This window comes from Taudactylus pleione, unplaced genomic scaffold (genome assembly GCF_031769625.1).
Source record: "Taudactylus pleione unplaced genomic scaffold, aTauple2 ptg000021l, whole genome shotgun sequence".
NCBI classification, from domain to species: domain Eukaryota; kingdom Metazoa; phylum Chordata; class Amphibia; order Anura; family Myobatrachidae; genus Taudactylus; species Taudactylus pleione.
In genome coordinates this window covers 19,297,365-19,319,146 of record NW_028284423.1, presented here as the reverse complement: position 1 = coordinate 19,319,146, position 21,782 = coordinate 19,297,365, and the positions used below count along the sequence as shown (strand labels likewise).

The 21,782-nt window shown below is 40.1% G+C and overlaps 1 protein-coding gene across 1 annotated transcript in view; it reads left to right on the top strand.

Annotated features, from left to right (window-relative positions):
- The window catches only part of HPGD (15-hydroxyprostaglandin dehydrogenase), a 70,918-nt gene extending 55,277 nt beyond the window's left edge, over nucleotides 1-15,641 (top strand). Inside the window, exons 5-7 of the mRNA XM_088448471.1 lie at nucleotides 1,613-1,689; nucleotides 5,884-6,047; nucleotides 11,751-15,641. Of these exons, the coding sequence (XP_088304597.1) occupies nucleotides 1,613-1,689; nucleotides 5,884-6,047; nucleotides 11,751-11,883 (374 nt within the window). The 3' untranslated portion in view covers nucleotides 11,884-15,641. The remainder of the gene's footprint in view (nucleotides 1-1,612; nucleotides 1,690-5,883; nucleotides 6,048-11,750) is intronic.
- Nucleotides 15,642-21,782: the final 6,141 nt, after the last annotated feature.

Below are 21,782 nucleotides of genomic sequence, written 5' to 3'. Positions count from 1 at the left end.
CATAGCTATCAGGAGGCATAGCTATCAGGAATGAAAAAAAAATAAACATTGGAACACCATGAAATTATTTCAATTCGATGGTGGCAAACATCAGACTGCCACCATCAAATGGCAAAAGCACTACCATCATAACAAAAACATCTATGGTTAGTAACCATCAGATTCCAATGTCCGTCCCAATGCTAAACCTGCAGATGGACTCCGGGCAAGCTTCCTCCAGGGACTCACATCCAGCATCAGAGCACCTCCCCTGGCAGATTGGATATGTAGCCTACCAGGTTGCAAGAGAGCCCAATCATCTACACCTCCAGGCCTTGATAAAGGTACACGGAGTACCGAAACGTGTTGGCAGGAGGGAGTTAGAACCACTGCAGCACCAGGATTGTGGAGAATCAATGGACCTGTGGATTTGAGGGACCCGGACTACCTCTCCGCAATTTTTTACACCTATGCCCATGACCTGCATAATTCTGGTAAAGCAGCCACCTTATATTATAAACACCGGGATTGGACTTATATGTATTATATATGTCATGCATCTGTGATTTCTTGGTGACATAGTTATTTACATCAGAGTTACCAAGCTGAAGTTTTTATGTGTCATATGTATTGTGTTTTATACTTATATGTTCCATGTCAATAAATAGTGTACACCCTATGATTGTTTTAAATGTACCAGACATAGTTACATAAGTAATTCTACCATCTTTATCATCTTCTATCATGAACTTTTTTGGTTAAAGAGGTAGCGCTTGTGTCAGTTTTTCAATCAATTTCTTAATTATGTTCTTTTGTTTGGTATTTCTTACCCTTTGAGGGCACCTGGTTAATTTGTTATACACATATATACTGAGAGAGAGAGAGAGAGAGAGAGAGAGAGAGAGAGAGAGAGAGAGAGGATGGTGTTTTAGCACATTGCCCCTCTTAACTAGTATTATTCCTTCAGAATAAATATAGAAATGCTATATTTATCACTAATTAATGGGTGGTGCTTAATGAACACTGATATCAGCATGACACACCCAAAGCAGACATGTTGCCGTTAAATGCATATTACATTAGTGAAACAAATAGTAACTTCCCTCTGATTCTATTTCTATAGTATTGTAATGTAACGTGATACAAGTCTTTATGCAGCTTGTGAAAAGCCACAGTTTTCAAACCTGGATTACCTCGTTTATGTGTCTTATCAGCTTGAAACAACACTTCCTAAACCAAGCCCTCGGTGCAAGTTTAGAATGCAATTGCCTTTCCTTCCTCACAAATGTTATAGTCTGGAAAATTACATCTTATCTTCACCCATTGCTAGACTGTATTTTAAACATACTATTACAGCATAATTGCAAATGAAAGCTGAATATATTATTTTTCAACTCATAGAATTCCAAAGATTTAACCAAAACAATTTATAGTGAATCTCCCTTCAGTATACTTTGTATAAGATTGCTTTTTATGATCTGTTAAAATTATGTACTGTTATGTGGGCTGCAGAAATTTAAGGTTATCTAAAGCGATCAGGCTATGCCAGTAATCCAGTTGTATCACTGTGACCAAAAAGCAAGTCTTGGTAACATGTTATTGATTGAAATTATATTTATTATCTTTCTCAAAGGGCTCACACCTGCTGCCTACCAACCAGTGTACTCTGCTTCAAAGCATGGGGTAATTGGATTCACAAGATCAATAGCTGTGAGTATGATGTGGTATATAAATTATCATTCATGACAATGTGATCTCACTGGAATTTGTTTTATTTACAAGCTTTTATATTTAGCTGTTCTCTCTTTAATGTTGCTGTTTGTAGTGTCATTGGTGTTTGTGTTATTCTGGCAATTTGCATAGTTATTTATTTTACTTTTTGTCTTTCTGGTTTCACTGTACATATCAATTTTCTCACTATCCATTGGGTGCCAACTGCAGGCAAAAGGGTTTTCCATAAGCATAAAAATGTATTGCCCGGCACATGACAACCTGTACATTTTTCTTAATACATTGGTTCTTCTGATTATAATTAATTCTCAGTTTTAGCTACATATTCCTATAAAAAGAAATAGTTGTTTATTCCTTATTGCCCTAGACCACTGTTCTGTGCTCCCTGTATCAAAAGTATACCAAGAACAAGGGGGGACTGGCCATCTGACACTTCTGGCAAATGCGAGAAGACCTGATGGCCTGATGAGCCAGTCCAGCAGCCTGAACGCCTGGCCAAGCAGCTCCACCATGTGATGCTCTGGTCGGCCAGCATGCAGAGATGAAGTGCCGCAAGGCCATGCCCAATGAGTCGTGGTCATGCCCCCGTAATACATGGCCATGCCTCTTTATCCATGCCATGCACACACAAACAATGCCTTGGCCGATTCTTGTCCCCCGACTATTCCTTACTTGAGCAGGTAGTGTCATATGAAATGAAAATAAACCATTGTTGAGAAAACCTATAACCAGTTATAGGTGGCTATTCTAAGTAATACTGTTCATCTAGAATATATATCAAGCATCAGTTACATACCTACCAGCTGACCCAGTTTCATCTGAATAGTCTGGATTTGAGGGAACTTCACTTCTACCCTGCATACAGCAGGTTTGTTCCAGCTCGCAGGAAGTTGGGTGATATAGTCCCTACTCATCAGAGGCAGTGCAAGGACATTCTTAGGAACGGGGAGATTGGGGGGTGACCTAGCACTACAGAAGCAATATGTGATGTGGACATACTCCATTTTAATAGGCAATGTGACTGTGTCCCAATTTGACATTTCAAATGTTGGGAGGTATGCAGCTATCAGTTACATATTTTTAGTGACAAAACTGATTGTCTTGTAATAACTAGGACACAAGGGAGACGAGTATGATTAACATTTGTTGCCTAGTAATGAGGGACATTTTGTAACTGTGGTGTCATTGACTCAAATAGTCTCTTCAGAATTGGCAAATAATAGTTTCTCCTTTTATCTTTTTATGTGGGTTATTTAATAATTGTCACTTAGTGAGCAAACAGAGTTGATTGTGGGAACAATTTGTTCTGTGTGAGATTGCTTTGTGCCAAATAAAACGGAACTTCCAAAGTACAAGTAAAGATTACATATTTTAAAACCAGAGAAGTTATTAACCTTGGAAACAAGGCTCAGCTCAGAGGAAAGATCAATTCCTTAGAAATTACTATTTAATTGACATAGTCATATCCTGACTAAAAAACAATAACAACCTAAGCACTGTTAATAATAAATCCTGGTTATAAAAGCCAAGTGTAAGATTTGGTGCTTTGTACAATTTCCTATAATAGTAGAGAGAGCAATATTTTCATTACTATTCCTTTTTATATTTGTCTCATTGCACATTTGGACATAGAATTGTGCATGGCTGTCCAGCAGATTGTGGCCCGAAATGAAGATTTATTACATGTATTTCAGCTGCTGCATTTATTACTCTTGCACTACTTTGCTGTAGTAATCATAACCCTACTTCTTTTCAAACCACTCATTGGCCCAGCTCTACTAATTGACAATAGGTTACATGGAGTGCAGACATTTCAAAAACAGTGTATAATGACTATTTGCAGAATAACAAAGCAAAGGCGGAACTCAAAGATCGTATTATTGGGACTTCTGATTTGCAAAGAAATTCAAAAAAGGAAATTTTCTGCCACACCTTTGCTTGTCTCTGGAATACAGTAAAATGTCAATAGTCTGTATTTAATCACCTTATAATTTATAGATGTTAGTACATAATAGGTAGAAAAGTGTATATGCCATTAAAATGTACACACAGTACATAATTTAGTATGGTCACACATAGCCTAAATGTTAATAACATGATGCATTCCAAGTAAGTTTATTTCCTATAAAATATGTTTACATGATTCACTACTACTCTGTAAGAAAGCAGACTAGACAAGCACAATAATCCATGTGCATTACACAAGAGAGCAATACCCCTTTCACACATACAACCCGGGAAAATTTCCTGCTCAGACCCGGGAATTTCTCCTGTGCAAATTCCCGGTATTTGGTCGAGATCAACCTTTCACACTACAGTGTCTACCCGGGAAAATCCCAGGTAGACCCCTTTCAGACATAAGCCAGGTTTTTCTGCTTACCTGCCACTCCTCTTCCGTCTGCTCCTCCTAGCCTATCCCCTCTCAGGTTGCCGCTCATTATGTCATCGATATCATCATTGGGCTACTGGAAGACGGCCAATCAAAATGCTGCATTTTTAATTTTATTACTTAATTATTTGTTTTAATTCTTTTATTGCCCTGGTGGTCCAGCGGGAGTGCGGGTGGCCTGCTATTGCTGAGACCAGTCAGCGGTCTCCAGCGCAGGTGGGTGTCCCCAGCGTCCGGCTGGGGTTCTGTGTCGCTGACTCCATCTACAGCGACACAGCCACCGGCGCGCGGGGGTGGTGAGCGGCAGTGCTGAGCATCCTATAGGACGCTCTGTGCTACCAACTCTATGTAAAAGCTGCCTGGTGCAGTCCGGGAGTAGTAAATTCCCGGGTAGCACCATTCAGACATGAGCAGGGTAATAGTCCCGGGAAAAACCCTGGTCGATTGAAGGGTCGGCTACCTGGCAACGTGTTCCAGGGTAAGTACCTTTCAGATATACGCGGCTACCTGGGAATTTGACTGAGGCAGGCCAAATTCCCGGGATTCTCGATATGTCTGAAAGGGGTACAAGAGAGAGCTATTGTGTCAGAAATGCATTGTTGCTGAATGTCCCAATATGCCAAGCCTAATGGAACTTTATGACCCTGACAAGGTCCCTGAGGTTTAGTTTTGACTAAGTGCACATCCATTGTTAGCACACCCATTGTTTTGGTTGCTGAATGTACAGTAGTTTACAAAGTTTTTTTATGTTTCATGCTATTTAAAAGGAATTCAAAGCACCAGCAAGAATGTTTCTTCATTTACATCACCGTCATAAAATACCTGTTGTCATCAAAAATCCCTGCTGAGGAAGCAGCAGTGATGTGCGGTCATGTGAGGCAGGTGAGGCAGGTTAGCAGATCCTTTCCTGTCATATTTAGGTATACTGCAAAGTTTTGACTATAAAAATAAGAAAAAATGTAACAAAATATTATAAATATCTTCTTTGTATTATTCTGATAAATTTTATAGTCAAAACTCTGAAGTAAAAAGGGTATGATAGGTGAGGCACTGCCTCCCCTGTCTACCTTTTCTGCACATACCTGATCAAGACACACTAAATTTCCAGCACTATATAATGCTGCACCTTTGTATAATGCCCACATGTACCCTCGGGTTCATATATGTATCTATAAATCTGGCTCTGATACTAGCCAGTGCCTCCCCAGCCATTTACCTCACCACACGTCATTGGGAAGCAGAGTATCTGACGTGGGTTCCATCTTCAGCTGTTGTGATCTATATGAGCTTGCTAATGATAGCACAGATTAATTCGTGTCTACCCTCTTTTTAAAGCAGTTCTACAGAGTTAAAATAAATAAAGGATGGAACTTGCCCTTTCTCAGTAGATGTTGTTGCACAATGTTTCTCCAGCAGGGATTTTCTCTAGCTGTGAAAAGATGAAGAAGCACTGACAATGTTGCCTTCAATTGAACTGCTGTGGTTCTTGTCCCAGGAGTTGACAACCTGGAGTAGTTCAGATATAACCAGACCTATGCCCATTTTTAACAAATTCGGTAGTCAGCAGCCATGTTAGAGATTGAAAGATGAATGCTTATATCTCCACTTCTGCCATAAAGTTTTCCTCTTTGGCCATATCAAACATTGGGACGTGTTTGGATATATTTTGTATTCTAAAAGCAAAGGATATGCAATATTCTAGTAAAACAGGAGACTCCTAAAACATGAAGCGTTCAGGATTCATTATTAATTTTAATTCATATTTTGTTTTAATTGTGATTCAGGCTCTAGCATCTATTGGAAATTATGGTGTAAGGATAAATACAGTGTGTCCGGCATTTGTAGACACACCCCTTCTGGAAACCATTGACAAAGAAGAAAATATGGGAGTGTATTATAAGTACAAGGATAACATAAAGGATATGATGAAATCATTTGGCGTACTAGAGTAAGTATGGACATATCAGGACCTTGCTCCTGCTTTATAGTATTAGATAACGTGTTTGAAGGACATTTCAACAACTTATTGCAGTAGATAACACATTACTAGAATAAAAGCGCCTGATTATTTCTGACAGAGCCCAACTGAATAAATAAATAAAGAAAAATATTATTAGCTTAGACTAAAGCTGGGTACACACTTACAGATATTAATGCAGATGATGGTTGTTCATGCACACTGAACAACCATCATCTGTCATCTGGCCACGGGTCCACTTGGCTGGGGTTGGACCGCAATCCCTCCCTGCGGCTGCCGCTGCAGGTGTATGGGTGGTCGGCTGATCTCCCGTACACATAGCATGATGGACAGATATATCTGCAGATATGACATCATTCACAGACATATCGCTGGTACACACTGGCCGACGGGCATGCAATACAGTGGCCGATCAATTGATCGGCCAATATATCTGCCAGTGTGTACCCAGTATTAGAAAAGGAATAGAAAAACGTTTGCCTGTCTCTTTGATGTGTAGGCAATTATTAATTTTGAATACAGATTTTTTTAATGTGCCTAGTAAAAGTCATTTAGTAGTACATAATGCTGAATTAGAGCACATTTACTGTACTTTGCACTAGAGAGTTAATATTCATTGGTGTTAGGGCTATGACAGCACAGTGGGTGTTGGATGTGTATACAGGATGCTTATTAAAAGGAGCACCTAGGATTATGTAACTTCACAGCCCTGCCAATCAGGGGTGGATATACAGGACACAATGGAAAATGGTCGCCTCCAGGTGCCAGCCCTGAAGGGGGCACAATGACTTCTTCCATTGTTCCAGATTCTGCTTTATGCGCCTCAGAGCATGAATAAGCAGGGAGCCAAGGGGGAATGTGCTGCGGTCCTCTTTCTTCCAAAGCCTCCACCCTGGAGTCTGGTCCCAGTCTAGGGACAGATCTCCAACAAGAGGGCGGGGCAGAGGTTGGAGTACATGGCCCCTCCCTGCTTTGTTGGTTCTTCCCCCTCACACACATGGGACCTGCTGTATTTGCTCTTGTTGTGGGAGCATCAAATAGCAAGAATGGAAGACCCTGATCAGAATCAGGTAGAGTTTGTTTGCTGGGGTGTTGGTAGTTAAATGGGGGGAGGAGTGTGTGTCTGGGTGCTGCTGGTATGTTGTAAATTAATGTGAAAGGGAGAACTGTGTGTGCTGGGTGCTGCTCTTGTGAAGTGAATGTGAATATGTGTCTGGCTGCTGCTGGGGTGTTGACAGTGAATGCAGGAGGGGAGATGGTGTGTTTCTGGGAGCTGCTAAGGTGTTAGTAGGGAATGCAGGGGGTGGAGAGGGTGTTTGTATGGATGCTGCTGTAGTGTTGGCAGTGAATGAAGGGGCTGGGGAGGTTGTTTGTATGGGTGCTGCTGTAGTGTTGGCAGTCAATGCAGGGGGTGGAGCGGGCTCCTGGTATGAACTTACGACCCTGCTGCCAATATGTATGTGGTCAGAAAAGCTTACTCTAAATATCAAATAAACAAGAATAGTGTGTTATGGTCTCCAGATATACCTCTTAAGGTAACCATCAAAAGTCCAGATTGACTGAGAATTTGAGAAGATCAGACGTTGGAGCTGAAGTGTCAAGAGGGCTGATAGTGCAACCTGCAGGCTGGTCTTGTGGCTAATGAGCCGAAGGTGCGGCTATTGAGCCGATGGTGATGGCTGGAGTGTCGATGAGAAGGCCAACAGGCCGATGTGGTGGCTGGTGTGTCGATGAGATGGCCAACAGGCCAATGTGGCAGCTAGGGAGCCGATGATAGTGGCCTACAGGCTGATGGTACGGCCAAGGGGCCAATGAAGCAGCTACTGAGCTGATGGTGGTGACTGATGAGCCGATGGAGTGGCCAACAGGCCGTTGATTTGGTCAAGGACCCGATGGTGCAGCCACTAAGCCAATGGTGATTGCTAGTGAGTTGATGGAGTGGCCAACAGGTCGATGATTCAGTCAAGGGACTGATGGTGTGGCCTACTGAGCCAATGGTGATGGCTAGTGAGCCGATGGAGTGGCCAACAGGCCGATGATTCGGTCAAGGGACCGATGGTGCGACCACTGAGCCGATGGTGATGGCTAGTGAGATGATGGCAGCACAGGGATCTGGAGAAGCTGGACTGGAGCGAGGACGCGCCCAGCGCCAGGAGTCAGCAGGAATTAGCTGGTGCTGCGGCTAAGGAGAGCCAATGGCAGCACAGGGATCCGGAGAACCTGTACTGGAACGAGGAGGCACCTAGCGCCAGGAGTCAGCAGGAATTAGCTGGTGCTGTGGCTTAGAAGAGCCGGTGGCAGCACAGGGATCCAGTGAAACTGTACTGGAACGAGGAGGTGCCCAGCGCCCAAAGTCAGCAGGATTCAGCCAGTCTGGAGTCAAAAGATACACGATGGTGGCAGGATGACAGCGTGTCCAGCAATAGGTAAGTAACGTGCTGACCATGCAGCAGCCAATGGAACAACAAAAATCCAGTATAGTCGGCAAGGCAGCAGGGATCCAAATGAGTTTAAATATTCAGGAGCACAAATCAACCAGCTGGTGCAATCATGACCTTACTTCCTGGGGCGTGCCTGATTGTCCTGGCCTGGGAAAATACTGGATTAACCCCATCCTGTCCGGTCACTATTTAAGAGGCCAAACCGCGGTTGGTAACATAGTGGCATCCAGGGGGTGTATTGTCTAATCTAAGTTCGAGAATACACACCACTCACTGATGCTGTGGTAAAATTAAGAACATTCATTAATTTGTAATAAATATGATGTGAACTGTAAAATGCATAGCTAGAAAATGCTACATGTAATACAGTACTGCAGGCCATCCAAAAGAAAAACATTTAAGGGTTGTGTAAGTAGACATGTACTGAGATAACGTTTTCTCTCTAAGAAGTTAAATATTTTACATGTCATGACCATTCTAGCTTTCTGCTTATTTATATCACTTTTGTGCTAGCTCTAAGGTGTATTAATCATTGTTTATTGTATACTTAGCAAGTTTACTGCTGTCATAGTGCAACTTGTTTTACATTATTTGGCACATATAACAATTGCTGTTTCCTCCCATGGGCCTCTTTTAGATTTGATTGGCAGTTGTAGTAAACTTGCAAGTGAGTTAATTTTAGAACCAAGAGAGTTATTGTAGTTTTACTTTGTAAAAAAAAGAGCCCATTTAAATGTATATATAAAAGCACATAAAAAAAAAATTGAAATATAAATTTTTGTTTATTGTTTGCTGTAAGATTATAATTTATAACTAGGAAAATGTGTAATATTAAGAAATACCATGTAGGGTTTGGACGTGACAGCTTTATCTAACGTTATCTCATCCTTCCTTGCATTATATACACTGGAGGGAATAATTCTTGACCTTTTGTGCTTCTGGGGTATCCTGTGAGATAAAAACACATAACAATGACTCTTTCTCACTTTTTGTATAGTCCATGTGGAAGCTTTTTCTACATCTAGAAAGCACTGTCTGCTAATGAAATAAGCTGCACATTGAGTGGTGTTTTAGGCTTTACATAAAATGTATCTTTCGTTAAAGATATTTTTGTTTAAAAAAAAAAAAAATCGAAATATGAATAATATATTCCCAAGGAGTCACTGATAATATAGCGCTACCATATTATGCAGCACTGTACACTGTGGAGCTTACAGTCTATATTCCCTGCCACACAAATTATGCTCATGTTAGTCGCAGCCAATTAACGTACAGTACCAGTATGTTTTTGAAGGGTGGAGGAAATCAGAGCACACAAAGCAAATCCATGAAAACACGAGTAGGATATACATACTCCATACAGGTAGGGCCCATGGTGGAATATAGCTTACACTCTGACACTCTGCAGCAGCACTGTTACCCACTAGGTCACCCACTGCCAAATATCTTACCGCTTGGCAGCATTTAAACATCTATTTACATCAGGCCTAATCCAGCGATCCCCTCTTTATTACCACTCTATAATGCCACTCTCTCTTACCAATAGATATTTTCTGCATTATAAAGTATTCATTCCATTATCTGTTACCTACTTTATAATACAATGTCACCCTGCTGTGGATTAAACTGGCACAATCTAGAAAGCAGTGTAGTAGTTGGCTTGTTGGTGATTACTAGGCTAAATTTAAAGGTCGATAAAACTAGAAGGAATAATAAGGCTGCTGTGTAGCGTATATCAGAAGATGTCTCCAGAAGCCGGGATTGTAGGCAAGTAGGGTGTCAAATGAGTTCAAACTTCTCAGCATTATAGAAATAGGAGATATTTGGCCCTTCAGTAATTTGCTTCTTTTATTAACTTCTAAATTATATGGATGAATAATCCTAAATAGCTATAATGCCGAATAAACAATTTAGTATTCAGTAAATTAAATATCCTAATTTCTTGACTGTTTATGAAAACCTAGACTTACCTACCACATATCTACTGAGGAACAATTACACTGTCCTTCTGCTCCTGCTCTGCTGTGGGGGACCTGGGTTATAAGTAGCCTTAGCTGCTTGGTTTCATAGTACAAGAACTTAAGCTGGGCACATAAATCCCCAGTGTTGTCAAATTGGCACGATAACAGTGTGTACTTGTTTCCAATATGATAGGCAAGGAATGATGTGATTGAAATTGGACATTTATCAATTTTGGCCATCCACTTCCTTTAGTCAAGTATCAGGAACAACCCATCTGGGGATAGCACACATTAGAGTTTCCTACATCTCCCAAACAAAATAAATGTAACTACATTACCTAAATATTGTATCAATCTGTATCCATTAAATAACCTAGTTATTAAGGGGATGTAGTCAGGAAGCCGACGGTCTAAATGCCGACCGCTGGCTTCCCGACTGTCTCATCCCAGCAAGGTACTAATGACAGGCGTCGAAATCCCGAGGCCTGTCATTAGACCTACGCCAGGAGCCCGACACCCGGCATACCGAACGAAGGTAAGCCGGGTGCCGGGCGTGGACAGCTGCCGGGGGGGGGGAGGGTTAGGTTTTAGGGCTCCCGAGGGGACTTAGAGTTAGGCCGGGAGGGTTAGGTTCAGGCTAGGGGAAGGGGAAGGGGAAGGGGGGGTTAGGGTTAGTTACCCCTTGCAGGGAAGGGAGGGGTTAGGTTTAGGCACTTAGAGGGGGGTTAGGGTTAGGCACTAGGGGGGGAAGTTAGGGTTAGGCACCCCTAAATTAGGGTTAGGGTAGGGATTTAGGTTAGCGGTACTTGCATCAATTAACAATTGGGATCTTCACCCCTGCCGGGCTTCCGCTGTTGGGATTTGAACCGCCGGCCTATTACAGGGTCATAGCTATGTCTGCATTGCAGCTTCTGTTTTGTGACATCATGCACCTTTTTTATGTTATTGTGGCCATTTGCAAGTCATTCTGCATGTTATTTCTGAGAATTTGCTTCTATAGAAAATCTATTACGTAAGCATATCAGAATTTTGAGGAACTAACATGTTACATGACCTTGATCCTTTTAAAAAGTGATGATTGTGTTGCTTGATTTATTTTATTTTTTTTTACTGTAATTTGCACATCTACAATTTGTTCTGTAAAGCCTTTTCAGCTCCAGCCTTCCAGTGAAATATCATTTATTTTACTCCAAATAATAATAGAAATAAAGCCAATGTAATTCATAGAGTGCCACATTTTATTAACTCTAGGCATTCTTGTTTTATAACAGCCCATCACTAATTGCCGAAGGCCTGGTAAGACTCATAGAAGATGACACCGCTAATGGGGCAGTAATGAAAATCACAACCTCCCGGGGAATTCACTTTGAAGAGTTTGGAGCACAGCAGAAGACAAGAGTGTGAAATAACTAAATCATTTTTTTTTGTAAAACTGTAGCTAATATATGTTACTCATAAATGGAAAAGAAAAATTTAAAATTTAAAAAAAAAAAATACAATATGCACCAATGTAGAGTGAATATATATTTTAAGCTTTAATAGTATAACCATATTCTTGAGAACTCTTGACACAAGTGTCTATTTGAAATTAATATGCACTTACAGTAAGGACGTTCTCAAGACTGTTGATATACCTTCCAATTTTCAAGTTGTCACAGAACTGTTGTAGTTTCCAACAGCCAATCAGGAATTGATCTAATAGAAAGGGGGAGTGGTCTTACAGGAAAAGGTGTGATAAGGGCATAATGAATCATTGTCTTGGTGGGTTAGTGCCACCAAGACAATGGTCACAGCACAGATTAGGAAGCTCCTAAAATATAGCCAATTTTGCTGATATAAGGAAAAGAAGCAAATAGAGAACTATTTAAGATATCACTACCAACAGGATTGTGGGTGTGGCCTTATCCCTAGAGATATATTTGTGCATACCTTGTGTGTTTCTTGACACAGTGACAGTTATGTATACAGTATGTATTTTTACTATATTTTTGTATTAAAATTGTAAACTCTGTGAAAGCATGTACTGTTGATATGTATGATATGGGTCTGAATGATACTTCTTTTTTGGGATGTATTTTCCCCCAGAACTACATTATTTGCACCAAATATCAGCAATTAATACCTCTCTGTTCTTGGACCAAATTATATTCCACAAATCTTTGGTATTTTTCCTCTCCTCTTTGTCACTCACAATCACACAAAATATAATATTAAATGCATTGGATAGAAGTTAGTAATCAAAGAACTGGTGTTTATGGAATACACCATGAAACCTTTCTCTATAAGTGCAGAAAATCCACCAATATTATGTGATATTGTCTTTTTCACATTTTGGACCTGATTCAGATTTGGGAATAGTGTAAGATAGAGCAAGTAAGTGAGCGCCTGGGTAAAACCATGCTGCACTGCAGGTGGGGCAGATTAAAAAGTGCAGAGAGATTTAGATTTGGGAGGAGTGTGTCTGAAAATGAAATTCTAAATTGCAGTGTAAATATAAAGCTGTGCAGCATTTATGGGCTACAAGGAAAAAAGCAGCCAGCAAAAAAAAATGATGTATTTACACCTCTTGCATTGCAACATGGGGCCTGACTCAGTATGGATCGCAATTGGAATCCTGTATGAAGATCAGCAAATTGTTGTGTACTGCGCATGCGCAGCGATTGCACTGTGATTACGCACGCAGACAGGAATCCATCACAGAGTGAGTGACAAGATGTGAGCATTTGGGGGTGGTGACGGGGGAGTGGTTGCAGAAACACAAGCGTGCCTATACGTTTGAATGCCGTTGCATGGGTGTGCATATATATATTGCAATACTCACTGCATGTGACGAGACTTGCAATTTCTGAGACAGGTCAGACCTGCTGTAATTGTGCGTGACGGACCAATGTCCTCCCATGGTACCGATGTATACTCAGGACTGTGAGTTATTACGGATGTGAGAAAGCAGTAGTGGGCGTCTCTATGCTGGCCGAGCGGTGGCAGACATTAGCATATTTTCACAGTTTCATTACTTGCGATCGCAATTGCGATCCGTGCTGAATCATGCCGATGGTTTGTCCTGGTACACAGTTACTTGCTATATCTTACTCTGTTCCCAAATCTGAATCAGGCCCTTTGCCCTTGGTCTAATGGGATGGCATAGAGAGGGTATGAGTAACACATCCCTCCTCCTGATACTGGAAGTTTCAACCCAGAAAACATTCTTCTCTGTATATATGAAACATCTCCCTTTTTCTTAGTGATTCAGATAGTGCCAAACAGGTTCACTGATCCCATGTATAGCTGGTGATATCTTATCAAATCATTGAAGGATTTATGAACTATCCATTTTGTGTGAATTATGCATTGGTGGTCTGATGCATAGGCATATATATAATGGGTGCAGAGTGTGCATTGCACACAGGCCCCTGCGTCCAGGTTGAACCCTGCACCAAAGTATACTTACCTCGCTCCAGCAAGTGAGTCTCTCCTCCTCTGCGGTTCCATCTTCCCAGTGACATCTTTGGGAAGATGGCGCAGTGCCGTGATAGCAAATACTGGCACTGTACCAGAGTCTTTGCTGTCTAGGGCACATGGGCCATTTCCTGAATATCCCTGGGAAGAAATGGCCATGGAGAAAGAGGGACCTGCTTGCAGGAGCAAGGTAAGATGTTTGGTTGGGGGTGGGGAAGCCCGCTGCTCAGATGAGGGGGTGCGCTGCACACGGGCACCCTCGGACATTAATACGCCCATGATATGATGTCATAGCATTGTCTCTGGAAATGTAAAGAGAAGCACCCTAGAAGAGGGATTGGATATAAGCACTGCAGTAGTGCCTTTTCCCATTAATTGAAGGCATACTATTGTAGAAACTGTATTATAATGTATTATTATGTGCACACATTGAACCTGATTCAGAGTTGCAGGCTAGTGCTGCCACAGCAGCTGTGAATGTGCAAAAATATGCCAATGTAACACCTGCAGAAACTTTTATTGAGATGCCCACCGGAGCCTTCTTAGCTGTCCGCAACTGCATACACATACGTAGCATCGGACGCAGGTCAGGCAAACATCAACTCATTCAGTGAGTGTATGGTCAGGCAGCATTGCCACTGTAATTTTTTGATGCTGGAGCCATGTTCACTGCGTACAGGATCGTACACACTGCCGGAAACACCCCCCCGAAAACGGGTGGAACACATCTCCAATTTAGCCGTCACTCGCTGTTACCTCCCACAAAAAGTTTTCTTCCTGTGCATCACTTGCAGTTGAATCCTCACTGCAACCGTTTGCAAATCAATCGCCATATTTGCACTTCGATCATCGATCAACTGCGTTAACATCGGAATAGCTTGAAACTCTGAATCAGGTCCATAATGCATGCCTAGTTCATTACACATGGGAATTTTGCTTATTGGATTTCAGATGTTATCCCGTAGGTTAGGCAAATATAGCATTTACATATACTGTGAATATAGACTGAAAAACATTCATGTCAAAGGAAAAAAAACAAGATATGTCAAATAAATTGTATGGCTCTATCATGTACTATAGTACATGATAAATAATTAGCATTCCATTGATGAAAAGAAAATTGCAGCTATTTTCATTGTTGAATGTTGTAGCAAATGTACATAGTTAAATTATATTCTTTATAATTGCAAGGGTGGTGTCACACAGGTGCCTTTTATGTTAGAGCTTTCATAACTTCCAAAGTGCTGGTGCCTAATGTGTAGAGCATTTTCAATAGTAGCTGGAAAAATGCAACATTATTGAGTGCTCCAAACACTTTGGGGAAGTTTCAATTAAGCACGAGGTCCCGTCAAATCCTTGTTCAGTGTGTGGCCACGCACATAACATGTAAACCTTGTCGTTTTGTACTCACAAAAACTGTATAACCTACATGCTATTAGTAGGCAAGGTTCTACCAGGTCCTGATGCCTAAATGAAGTATAATGTATTTCTGTTGATTCAATGCTTTAGGCACTTGTCCATAAGTATGAACTCAGTGTTTGAAAATCACTTGAGCAATTAATTTTCCATGTGACATACTCTTCATTTTACTCTTAAGATTTCATTTAGAGCAATTAGAAGCTGCACATAGGCACCACCCTAAAAAATATGTTGTGATAGATGTGACTTTTTTATGTATTTGATTAATAAATGCTTCTGAACTATAATGTTTGTTGAGTATAAATGTGTTGTCTTGTATGCAAAAACATCTGAAATTAGATATTATTTAGTCCCAAACACGATAAAAATGTAAAACAAATAATATAGTAGTATAAAATAATATACAATAAAGGCTATTGTTACATATGAATGCCACTGACTATTTAATCCAAGTTGTTGGAAATAGTGTATTTTTTGGAAATAAAATTAATCAGTAGATAAACTGTTCCATGAATTCAATAATGTAATAAGCATTTATAAGTAAATTTATTATCTAAAATAATCGAAAAAAGTCAGTTGCAGAAATTGTATAACTTTATTCCACTTTTACATGTACTGGTTTAGAATCTTCCGGCTCCGGCAATACCTAGCATACCCAAGTGGGTGTGACTTCGGTTGTTCACACAGCAAAACACTAGGCCTCTGAATCTAGAGTTCCACGCAATTCCAAATGCGGTTGGATCTAGTAATTTCTAACAAACACTGAATGTGTTGTGGGCTGCATACGCAACCTGGAGCATTTACAAGCGAGTTGTATGCATCTCAGTCACTTATGGCTTATTAGTCATTTCTGGGTGCCAATGGGTTGGCAATGGGGTATTTGCACATTAGAGACACATCCAATGAGAATGTAGAGAAAGCCAATTCACAGGTGAGCGTATGCACATAGCCATCCTACTTCAGTTAGATCTCTTGCACCAAGCATATGGCTGGTGTCAATTGAGATAATAGTGATGATGTCTGCTCTCACAGTGGAGGGTTGATTTTGATGTGGTCGCAATGCCAACTCAGAATACAGACAGATGCTCACATGGATTTCTAATATATTATTAATTCCTAATAACCTTTATACCCAAATCTCGCTATTTAGCGTTATAAGTCGCACAAGAAATAATTGCTTTCCAGACTTTGATTGTGGTTCCACAGTACAAAAAGATACTATTCACCAAAAAGCAGATAGTTACACGCCTTGATCTAAAATACAATTAGCGCAAAAGATTATACATAAACAAGGTACAGTCAATACATTACGCAGGCGCTCTGGATCCAGATTTCCGGCATCAAAGGTGAAGCCTCCGTCAACAGAAATAATATGATGACTAACTAACAGATCCAGGGTGCTTGCATATAAACCCTTGCAGAGATTAGGCAATATAATAGAAACGAGTTGGCATAATCCTATTGGTTCTTCTTCTTGGTTCTTCTGCCATAGGTCAGTTGGTACAATGGTAGTTCAGCCCTCCAATGGCTCTTTGTGTGTGTTTTAACTAATCAATAGACACTACATACAAAGTACATTCTAACACATAATTCTCTATAATCCATAACTTGCAGATGCATGTTGCGATCTCCTTGCCGATGGAACCAGAGATCTGCAAATAAAATGTGGTTTAGAATAGCACCAAACATGACGTGGCTACTACATACTAAACCTTAGATATCAAATACATGCGTTTTAATAACATTATACATTAACAAATAAACCTTCTAATATTAGCCTTTATACTAAGGAACCTTTTAGGAAATTTGTGTATGGGTAAGTGTAAGGGAATCTTGCGTAAAGCTGCTAATATGCGTGGTGCATTTATGTGTAGTGTGCTTATGATAAACAGCGCAACTGTGCGTAATATGTAGTGTTTATGCATGTAAGTCTATGTGTGTGTTTTATGCATGTAAGTCTATGTGTGTGTGTTATGCAATTCAGTGTATTTATGATGGATTTAATATATATAATATCCCTTTCTAACATATTTTAAAACTACAGCGCAAGGTGTTACAAACAGTGAGGTTCACTTTCAAGCACGGTGTAGACCCCCAGCTGACTGCAGTTGCCACTTTGTCTGATAGCTAATTCAAAGGTTTTCCTCTGCCTATATAGAATACACTTGTCAGTACTTCTCAAGCAAACCCCCGACCATTGTTTCTAACTTCTCATTCAGACAAATTCAATTGTGCATATCAGTGTCTGGGTTATATTTCAATTGCCACAGCCATACTTGTATACGGGGCTTCTCAATTTATATGTAAAACACTCACAGTATCCTGGTGTATTTTTTTGTAATTACTTTTCTCAGACATGTATACAGAAGCTGTTTCTCATTACTAACTAAACCCTGCATGAATATTGTGTTTGTCAGTGTGAGAGTGTTGTATATTATTCTCTATTAGTGTTGTGCGAATGTGTGGATATGTGCGCATACTGGGTGCGTGTGCACGCAATGGTGCGTCATGGATTGTACCAACATAAATCAGACAGTGGACGACCAAATCGTCTGATAACAGTTGAATTGCGGTCGCATGGAATTATTCGACTTCGACAATATATATACAGTATACTGTATCAAGTAGAAACACAACACACTCACAAATCCAGGTATCCAACTGCTGAGATGCTAGGAAAACTCACCAGGGGTTGCAGCAATTTGTAATCCAGAAAAAGGAGTGCAATCCCCAAGGCTTTGAGAAGGTTGAAAAGGTGATATTTTATTCACTCACAGCATGCTACAAACATAATAATAGGTCGATGTTCAGGTCTGTAAATTAGACCTTTATCAAGTCCAACTACCACATTCTCTTCTGTGAAAGGAGCCTCCATAAATACTCCTACTAATCAAAATAATGTGGCTTGCCACTGGAAGTGATGTCATAATACATATTATACAAATAATTCTAAGTAAAGGCAGAAATATTAATGCAGCACTCATATATAAGCAGTTCACAAAATTGTGTTGAGCATATATTTTAAATTCATGCTTCTCCATATGCTCACAAGTGGAGGCTTCTTTTTCTAACCTTTTGAAGGCTGGATACTGAAGCAAGGACCCTATAAGAGCCTGCCAATTGGGTTTGTGCTTACAATTTTAGGGAAGATTAGGGAATGAAATCACTTTTCATATGAAGATGATTATTATGTTCAGACAGCTATAGGGTCAAAAATTGTGCCTTCCTATTCCATATGTTCATGGAAAAATATGAGAGGGAGAACATTTTATGTCACTACACCAATGATATCATCTTCTACAAATGTTTTATTGATGATATTTTCATTATTTGGAACAATATGAGGAGTTCAACTTGATGGTAAATCAGAAAAATTAATGAACAGAACCTTCTGTATGTATTTCTGTAATTAGAAGGATGAAGTAAAGATCATTGATCTCAGTTATCCACTTGGTGTTTTGAACCCTCCTTATTGTTCCATTTTTTTCCAGACTGAATTTCTTTAAAACAGAAATTTGAGAAAACTATCAATATTTGTTTTTGGGATCCTACAAGGTTTACTTGTGTGTCTACATTATTCTTATTCTTATGTATATATAGATTTAGATGTGTTACTGATTGGTCACTTTCTGTTTTTCGCACCTTTGTTCACTAGTGGTGAGTGTAGATTCAAATATGGGCTTAAGAATCTTGGATACACTTTTTTATTTAAGTCTCAAGTTAATAATTGCCCTTACTTATTCTGATATTATCAATGCCCAACTGGGCTTGTAGTAGCAGCACAGCTTATTTTGTTTCCTGCCCCGCTCTAGTGACTGGTTGCACTTTTGCAAACTGATAGACTTCAGGCAATTCAGTGTTTGTGTTACAATAGAGGATGGAGGGAGACGTGATCAACAGTTAGTGTGGGGGAGCAAAGAAACCACAAGGGAGGAGGAGATGAAAGATAGGGAGTCAGACATCAGGTGGTTCCAGGAACAGAAAAATTATTATATACTGTAGCTACAAAGGAGATTTTTGTTCAGTGATCCAGTTACCTTCCATTGCAGGAAAGAGGTGCAAATCCAGAACTCAAACCTTATGCCTGCAAAAGAAACTGACATTGCAGGAAAGAGGTACAAATCCAGAACCCAAACGCAGGATTTACAGATTGAGTTACTGCATCTAAATAATATAAGTAAATACACCAGCGATTATCTGTTTAAGCATACAGTATAACATCAAGTACAGTTTTAAGAAATTACTGAAATTATTTGCTGAGTTCAGTGACACTAAGTTTAAAGCAAAGAGAGAAATAATTGCAAACTGATTATTATTATTATTATTATTATTATTATTGGATAATTGATATGCAATTACAATTACAACCTATAATTATTCATTAATAGCAGGCATATTTAATAATTGCATTTTTTTGCAGCTATGTATGAATGACGTTATTTAGAAATCTTATTGTATGTTGACACAAAGATTAAGAACACTGCATGTTATAAAAAAGTTGGAAAAAAAACAGAAACTTCAGATACAAGATTACAATATGAAAGCGGCCCCTCCTTAACAACTAGAATCTACTGTTTAAAGAGAGATACATACAAGTGTTAAACACTAACAAGTAAAGGTACAATCTTCTGATAAGGCTGTGTAGTATAAAGTACATTCTTCTTCACCAAATGCTCTGAAAACTAATGATTCAGCAGCTGTGTGAGTCATAATGACCTTTTTCGCCATCATTTTCTGATACAAATAACTTGTATTGCGTTGAACTATAGTTTTAAAAAAGCAGCATGAGAGTTTCACATCAAAACATTGTGCTCCAAAGCCCTTCACTGTAAAGGAATGCTAATATTTTCCTTGAAAAATGCCACAGTAGTGTCAATGGATCTAAGATTGCGTTTGTGAATATTTTTAGGACCGATGAAAATGTGAAATGCCAACATACTGGCTATGATACTGCCACTCTGCCCAAGCCACAAAGTAATTTGGACACACATATAAGTGACCAAATTGGACAAGTTCTTGGCATTCAGTGCTTTACTTGTGCAACTGTATCTGTTCAGGTGTCACTAAGGCCTATTAGTGTGGTTGGAAGATTACCGCATACACAGGTCAATAGTGGTAATATTTAGTTTGGTGTAGAGACCATACATGCTGTGATAATACCAACAATTTTTATTTCACAAGATGTATCACTACTTGACTCATCCAATAGGGATTGGCAAGCAAACATAAATAGGAAAAAACAAAATAGCAAAAAGGTAAATATAATAAATTAGTGCAATAAGGATGGAGTGAGCTAGAGAAGATAATGAATTTGATAACACAATGTAAGTCAAGATTCGTAATTCAGAATTAAGGTTGGTATACACTTAACAGATATATCTGAAGTTGATGGTCGTTCATACACACTTAATGACCATCATCTATGCGGAAGCCACGGGTCCCATATCTGATATCTGTCCATCAGCTGTGCTGCACAGCCAATGTGATATTGTCTGTACACACTGGCGGACGGCCAGCAGATATATTAGCGATCAATTGATCGGCCAATATATCGGCCAGTGTGCACCCAGCATTAGAGAAGAGATCAGATGTTTTCCTGAAAAAACAAACACACCCAAACTTTGGGGTTTCAAGACGAAATGAGTCCTGGCTCAGATCACTTTTAGGGTTCCGAGTAGAACAGAGTCCCGGCTCGGGTCTGCTTTAAATTCAGAAATCAAATTTTTTAAAAATCTCGGTTTTGGATTGCATGTAAACAGGTCCAAACAGTTCTGTTTTTCAATTCTAAAGCAAACCAAAACTGAATCCAAACCAAAACACTTGAGCGTGGTTTTGCCAAAACCATAATGTTTGAGGGTGGTGTTGAGGGTGGTGTTGCCAAAACCAAAACACATAGTGCAAAACACTGTGCATATATCTATTCAGAACTAGGTGAAGTACCAGACTTAGCCCGGATTGAAATTTTAAAGTTATTACGTGATGTCATCCGAATCCAGCCAGTGCAAGGCCTAGAACATTCTCCATGGGTCAAAGTTCTGCCAGGCACACTCTGCTGTGAAGTCCAAAAGGGACCATAACCACTCCATTAGGCATCCCAGGCCAACTGCCAGCCCTCTGTGAAGTTTTCTTTCAAATCCATCCAGGGAAAGGCTCAGAACAGGCTCCTCGGGTCAAAGTTCTGCCCAGCATACACCAACGGGAGGTCTGACCAGGACCTCAACCCCTGAGTGTGTTTTCTGGGATCTAATGTTACTACTCTGTGAAGTTCTCATCCAAATTATGTGATGTCGTCCAAATCCATCCAGTGGAAGCCCCAGAACAGGCTGCCTGGGTCAAAGCTCTGCCTGGCGCACTCTGCCGTGAGGTCCTACCGGGACCCTAACCTCTCCTTTAGGCATCACAAACCAATTGCTTCCCTCTGTAAAGTT